This window comes from Oncorhynchus gorbuscha, linkage group LG26 (assembly GCF_021184085.1).
Source record: "Oncorhynchus gorbuscha isolate QuinsamMale2020 ecotype Even-year linkage group LG26, OgorEven_v1.0, whole genome shotgun sequence".
In the NCBI taxonomy this organism is placed as follows: domain Eukaryota; kingdom Metazoa; phylum Chordata; class Actinopteri; order Salmoniformes; family Salmonidae; genus Oncorhynchus; species Oncorhynchus gorbuscha.
Genome location: NC_060198.1, coordinates 30308507 through 30315680, shown reverse-complemented (window position 1 = coordinate 30315680; position 7174 = coordinate 30308507). Strand labels below are relative to the sequence as shown.

The window sequence follows — 7174 nt, the reverse complement described above, 5'->3', positions numbered from 1 at the left end:
AACAACATTCCTGAGGGCAACCCATGCCTACTTCAGGGTGATTCACTTTCATTTTCCTTCTAGCTGCAGCTAAAATATGTACAACATTTAACAAAACCCTTGATTTGTTACCCCGATTTTACACATGTAATGGTGATGATCCAGGCCCTCTCTCCAGAACCTGTCCTGCGCGCGGTAAAGATGGCAGACCTCTCTGAACGCGCTGCGGTTCACAGAAGAATGTAGAAGTTGGAGGTGGAAGGCCTTCAGCAAACGCTCACGTAGAAGCATAAGCAGTATGTTGCTATCAATGCCTGTTTGTTTTCATTCATTATTTTTAACAAAATGTAAATACTGCTACTGGTTTTGAGCAGTTTCTGGCCTGTCTGATATTTCATTGCCAAAGGTAATGGATCATAGCATAGAAGTACCTGCCCAACACAGTTTATGATAGAAAGTGCTTTATATGCATATATTATAGCCTAAGGTTTATGATAGGCTATAATTAAGCGATAAGGCAGGAGGGGGTGTGGTATATGGCCAATATACCATGGCTAAGGGCTGTTTTGTCATTCCGGTGGTATACTGTCAGCCAATCAGCATTCAGGGCTCGAACAACCCAGTTTATAATATATGCATATAATACACTAAACATGTCAGAAGTGCTGGAAGAGGGGGTATGATGGAGGAAAAAAGCTAGTCTGGGCAAGAAAGCACAAACAAAAGACAAATAATTGACTTTAAAGAATGAACAATGATCACATTTGGTGGTAAAATGATCTAATTTATTTGTGCTTATGTCATGCATACACATTGAAAAAGTGCCATTAAGTGAATTCTACAGACGCACACAATTGAATGTGATGAATGAAAATAAACAAATAGGGCCTATACAATCAATGACAACCTTGTGAATCCATGGACTTGGGAATGCTCAAAGGTGCCTGAATTCCACAGCATAATTTACAGCAAAACCACTCCTTCATTCAAACTAAAGGCATTTAGGCCTAAGACAACAAGTGGATCTACTTAGGGCAGTTTGTACGATGAGCTTGCTTACTTACCAGTCATCATCACAATAAGACTGTATTAAAAGGTAGTCATATTGCAGTTTGATTACATATAGATCCTATGAAAATGTACAATCACAATATCGACCAGTCTTACCTCTAACCCCACCAACATTGTGTGCACATTACTATTCAAACTGACATATATACAATTATATAATAAAATCCATTTGAAAGTGCAATATTGACAAGTTATCTAGTGGACAAAGCTCTTAATAAAGGTAATACATTTATATAGATCACTCAACTCTTCTCTTCAAAGACAGTTCCATTGCATTTTCTTGAAATGGTTCCCCTCTAATCAGGGACTGATTCAGACCTGGGACACCAGGTGTGCAATTCATTATCAGGTAGAACAGAACCAGCAGGCTCAGACCTCAGAGTAAAGAGTTGAGTACCCCTGATATAGACTACATGATGACCATCATCAAAATATGCATGTTTAACATGATTGTTTAGCCTCTGACAGTATTTGTAATTAGACAATTCAAGATAGAGACAGGCTGCAAGGTTGCATGCTCAATAGAGACTACTCTTTTCAAAAGACATAATCAAAGCCGTTTGTGTTCTCCAAGGACGTTGTTGCAGTTCGGACATCGATGTGTCACATCCTTCAAACCATCCACACAAAAAGGAAGCAGGCAACAGCCATAGATGCAACTACAAAAAAACAAAAGATCAGATAATGCATTATGCAGCCCATACAAAATGGGACTTTTCAGGACTATGAACAACAATACACTGCAAGCACTGCAGGGGGACTCTTGATAAATGAATCTTACCCGAAAATGAACAGGCCGGCACATGTTAACCAAGCCATTGTTCCAGAGGTGTGCTCCAGCCGAGTGATCACCATCTGGGCACATGCAGGGCAATGAGTCTGCACTGGAAGATCCCCAAACACCACACCCGGCTGGACGTAAATGGTCTGAACTGACACTGAAGAACAAAGAATGTTAAACACCAAACAGGAAATTAAAAGCTAACGTTCATTACGTAGCCTTCTAGGGATTAGCTAGGTCCCTTGCACAGGACTGTTAATCCATCAAGACCTATCAGATTCCAAAACTATTATGTTAAGAGTGCAAAGCAAACCAATAGTCTAAAATAGGGAATAGGCTACTTGAGATGGTTTGAAACCAAAAGAATGCATTCTGGATGGACCAGAGAGTGTGTCAAGAGAGTTCGACCTATGAGGGAACAGCATAGTGAAAAGTGAAAACAATGTGATGAAGATTTTAATTACCTATTGGACTGGTAGTACTGTGAGCCGTTGGTTGATATATTTGATTATACGGCTGTGTTGGGTATGGATACTGTGCAGATTTGGTGTAGGCAGGAGGAAGCACCGTCCCCTGGTACTGAGGACCCACTGATTCTTCATAGGAAGGTGGCTGAGGGAGCCCCACAAATCCACCTGTCTCCATTGGTGGTGCACTTGCCATGTCTTTCTTATTAATCATCAACAACAAAAAAAATCATCATTTACATTTATATTGCAATGACTGGAGGTCTATAGATTAATCATTTCTTAGCATATTTTGTAAATAAATTCAGATAGCCAGGTCTACATGGCTTCAGTCACAGCTGTAACAGGCTGTAAGGTTAGCTAATAATACCTTAATCGTATTACATGGCTCTTTTAAAACCAACGTTATACAACAGGTATACAAGAGTCATGGAACATGATTACATCTCTAACCCTTGTGCTCTGCTGGGGGAAAAAAAGTGCATCCATTGTGTTATGGGTCAGATTGACCCGCACAGTTTAAACACACTCTAGACGGTCAAAGAATCAAGTAAAAACAGCTCAAACTTTATTTTGTCTTGTCAGACCTTTTAGAAAGAAGAAAAACAATAACATTTGATTTCAAAACTTCTATATTTAGAGCTATTTTGTTGAACATTTCCTTTCTCTAAAACACGCATTTTCTGTTTGGAGCTCATTTTTGAGTGTCTGTGTCAGAGATCTGCTGCACTCGCGCTGAGAATAAACTTGGGAAAGCTCATTTTCACCCCAAAATAATTATATAAGTGCCACCAGAACCAGTCAAAACAAAATACACAGAAGACACTTGTTTATTTTGGACCTGTGCAAATATCTATACACATGAAAGCCTCTGGGTCAAAATGACCCACAACATCATGTTTGTATACGAAATCTACTCAAGACATTCCACAACACACCAGTGTCCACATTTTGAAGTTAGGTTCATGACCCTAAATGAGGAAAAGTAATTTAATGGAGAAAGAGGTTAACTAGTATTTTAGAGAACTCAAACGTGGAAATGGGTCAAATTGAACCGCAACATAATAGGAGGGTTAATGACATGAACTATTATGTTAGTCAGGTAACGTTAGTTGGATTAAAAGGTACAGTTAACGTTAGTCATGTAACATTAACTCAAGACTCCAGTCAGGCTAGTCTAGGTTATAGCTAGCTAATCTAGCTAGTACGGTAGGAAACTAATTTAGCTAGCTAATTTAGCTACAATACTAAACAAACTTGTCAGGACAAGACCGAACTTCGAAAGCTAGTCAGTGGCACCTGTGAAACACTATTACGTGAGGCCCACGGGCCCATGTTACTGCAATTAATAAACTGGCTTGCTAGCTAGGAAAATAACAGCTACAACTCGGTTATCTAACTAAATGACAATTAGTCAAGACGAGACAGAGGCGTCGTCGACGGCTTGCTAGCTAACGTTAATCCTCATATTTACGGGAGCTCAAGGCTTCAGTGTACTGTAGTTACATACTTTTTAGAAGACAAACACTTAAAATAACTAGCTTTTCCTTACCGAGCGGCAGTAAAGTTGGCTGATTAACTTGCTTCTTTGACGTCCAAACAAAATGCTACTTTACAGTAGCTCGAGCCAATTTCCAGGAACAAGCAGCCTGTATGTATCACGTGATATTTTGGAGTCTGGAGGGGTCCACCAGTATTTGCGTGACACCACCACATAACATTGAACTATGACTGATATGAGACCGAGATGGTAACACATTAGCAAATCTATGAGCGCCTATAACTATTTAACCGTTCAAAATTATGTCCATAGACAAACATGAAGTGATATATATATATTTTAAATGTACATGTTGTCAGTGAAGATAATCTAGCTACTACTGTTGCTTTAAAATAGAGATTGACAGCACAACATAACATTTGTTTCGATATATTGTGCATCACATGGTCTCATTTCCTGCACTGATACAGGGCCTTGAAGTTCGGTTTTTGCGTGGGTGGCTACTGGTGTATTTAATGCACTGCATGAGCAGATTTTACGAATGAAATCGGTTCAATTAGGAAGAGCCATGGATCTTATGTATTGATACAGGCAGGGCTGTTGCTGCATAGGACATTGATGAAGATACGCGATCGTATCGTCTGTTTCAATTTAATGGTAAGGTGTCTCATCTAGTGCGTCTTGAATCTCGTCAAGACCCGATGTATCATGCATGTACATATATAAATGCGTATTAATGTGCAATGATTCGGCGTGCACAGTTAAAACATATGCGTTAGCTTTGATGGCATAAAGGCGTTCCGATCATAGTTCATTATTGCATACGCTATTATGCAGAATATAGCGTATAGATAATATATGATTACCTACCACAGGGTGGTAGGCTATCAACTTAAATTTTTAATCAATACATTATTTCAAGCCTTTTGCTTATTTGGGGGATTTGGAGGTTAGATTCTGTGTTGAGTCCTATTACATAGGCCTATGGTTGAGTCAGCAGATGTCTGCCGAAAATTCATTAAAAACAGATTCAGATGTGTAGATACAAGCACTGACAACAGGGTTTATTTTGTTATTTTTTGTTAGTTAAATATTCAACATTATTTGCTTTTTGTGACCCCCAGGTCTCCCAAGCAGAACCGTGAGACACCAAAATCAGCAAGGGATCATACCACGCAGTCCTTGTCAAGTCCCCTGTTCTGTGACAATGCTCTGAGTCATCTTCCTGTTGCAACATGTACATCAGAGACCACAGCCCCACTACTGGGGTGGTGACAATCATAGTGATCCTCATTGCTGTTGCTGCCCTCGGTGTTCTCATCTGCGGATGTTGGTGCTACCTGCTCCTGCAGCGGATTGGCCAGTCTGAAGATGAGGAGAGTATTGTAGGAGAGGGCGAGACCAAGGAGCCCTTCCTGATGGTACCGTACTCCACCAGGGGCCCCCACATCGAGCACAAAACCAAGCTCACCCACAACGGCACTGAGAATCATACTTAACTGAGTCATGAAGAAACCATGGTCATCACCTAATATTAACCAAGAGGATCTCCTCATTCACATTTCATCATCTTTCATCACGCCATTGAAGGATGATAAACGGACTGCAGCTCAATGTCAATGTCTTAAGAAATGTGATATTTTTGTTTCTCATTCCACTGTGTGGATCTCAGTCAGGATGTGAGGTTGTGAACAGTTCATTGTTATGTTTCTTAAGTGTACACATTTTGAACACAAAAATGTACATCTAATTGATATTGATAGTTTTTGTTAACTCAGCAATCCACTACAGAATTTTGACGATAGACACAAGACAGCGCTCTGACCAAATGAGTGGGCCAAAACTTCTTCAGAGCTTGTTGGAAGAATGTATGGCAAATTGATGACCAAACAATTAACTTAATATCAAGTTGCTCAATATGCCATTTAGCAGACGCTTTTATCCAAAGCGACTTACAGTCATGTGTGCATACATTCTACGTATGGGTGGTCCCGGGGATTGAACCCACTACCCTGGCGTTACAAGCGCCATGCTCTACCAACTGAGCTACACAGGAAATTATTTGAAATGAGCTTAATTTGTTTGTTTATTTTGCATAGTTGAACTTGGTCTTGTTTTCTCCTGTGGTTGCACAGGCAACCACTCAACTAAAACCAGTCATTGAAAGGGCCATTCTCCTTTGATAAACCATCATATTTCACAAGCACAACAGGGCCAGGGTCTGGGATTTAGTCAGGTCCGCACTCTAAAATACTATTTGGAGAACAGGCAAAATTTGGCCATGATTGCTACACCTTTAGATAGGTTAGGCTAGACTAATTTAACAATCTAAAAACATGTCATTGACATGGGCTACTTGAGTGACAGTCAGTGAGTGACATATAAGAAGAGGGAAACTGCTGATTCACAACCAAGTTCGAAAGTGCACCTTGTGTATTCTACTATTCCAACTCTCAACAGTACGTTGAGAGCCCAACTGTTCCTAAAGAATTATAGATTATTATATATTTTTATCATGTTGGAAAGGTCCGTACCTCAGTGTCCTCGTATGTAGCTTACAACACAGTAGCTGCTACAACTGACATGGGTTGAGAAGTCCTACCAAGAAGCTACCAAGAGCCAATTACATATTTTCTATATTCAATTGCAACATAGGAAATCCTGATGGAAAGATTCTATGGTAGCTGAGCAAGTAGATATTTGATGAAACAATGTTATAAAGTATTATGAAATGTAAATAACATTATGAAGGCTATTGTTCTCTTTGTCATTTGATGTACCATTGTATCATTTCAAAATCAACTCTAAATGTTATATCGGTCCATAGGCCTTATGATTACTTTTAGGTTCAATCCTAACAGGTGTATGTATAGTTGATAGTTATTCTTATGGCTTTTTATAAGATGGCCAAATATCAAACTAATGTGACAATTTGGAGATTTTTATATGATTACACAAATGGTAGTAGTATTGGTTCCAATAAGTTTGCTTTTTCAAACTTGAGATGACTGTTACCATACTGTACTTCTGTCTTGTGAGTTTAGCAGCTTGTGAAATACAGTATACATTTAAAATTACTACTAAAAGTATGACCACTTGTGTAAGTAATATGCATTATGCATAGACTTAATTGGAAGGCTCAATGCCTACAGTGTCATACCGGTGCAGAGAGATGATTCACCATCTCCCACATAGCCTGAAGGCAGTTAGAGTTAGGACCTACCCAAAACATAGGGCACATTCCTCAGGCCAGGCATTGTTGACATGCCAGATCTTACAAATCCAGAATAGGTATTTTACATTTCAGCTAACGACATCATATGTTATAGCAATCTGCCAGTCGATGACACAGTCGATGAAGTGGCACGAAACCAT

At 39.5% G+C, this 7174-nt stretch overlaps 2 protein-coding genes across 3 annotated transcripts; one reads left to right on the top strand and one right to left on the bottom strand.

Annotated features, from left to right (window-relative positions):
- Nucleotides 1-742: 742 nt before the first annotated feature.
- litaf (lipopolysaccharide-induced TNF factor) lies at nucleotides 743-4029 on the bottom strand. Of its 2 annotated transcripts, none has more exons than XM_046330021.1 (4): nucleotides 3851-4029; nucleotides 2296-2496; nucleotides 1832-1988; nucleotides 743-1709 (listed from the first exon to the last, which is right to left on the bottom strand). In XM_046330021.1, the coding sequence occupies exons 2-4, from the start codon at nucleotides 2492-2494 to the stop codon at nucleotides 1601-1603; spliced, it is 465 nt and encodes a 154-aa protein (XP_046185977.1). In that variant the 5' UTR covers nucleotides 2495-2496; nucleotides 3851-4029; the 3' UTR covers nucleotides 743-1600. The 2 variants fall into 2 exon arrangements, with proteins under 2 accessions (XP_046185977.1, XP_046185976.1); XM_046330020.1 differs by having other exon boundaries at nucleotides 2296-2500; nucleotides 3851-4027.
- A 1-nt stretch (nucleotide 4030) lies between these two features.
- Nucleotides 4031-6552, top strand: snn (stannin). The gene is made up of 2 exons (XM_046330022.1): nucleotides 4031-4456; nucleotides 4924-6552. Exon 2 carries the CDS (start codon nucleotides 5035-5037, stop codon nucleotides 5296-5298), a length of 264 nt encoding a protein of 87 aa, XP_046185978.1. The 5' UTR covers nucleotides 4031-4456; nucleotides 4924-5034; the 3' UTR covers nucleotides 5299-6552.
- Nucleotides 6553-7174: the final 622 nt, after the last annotated feature.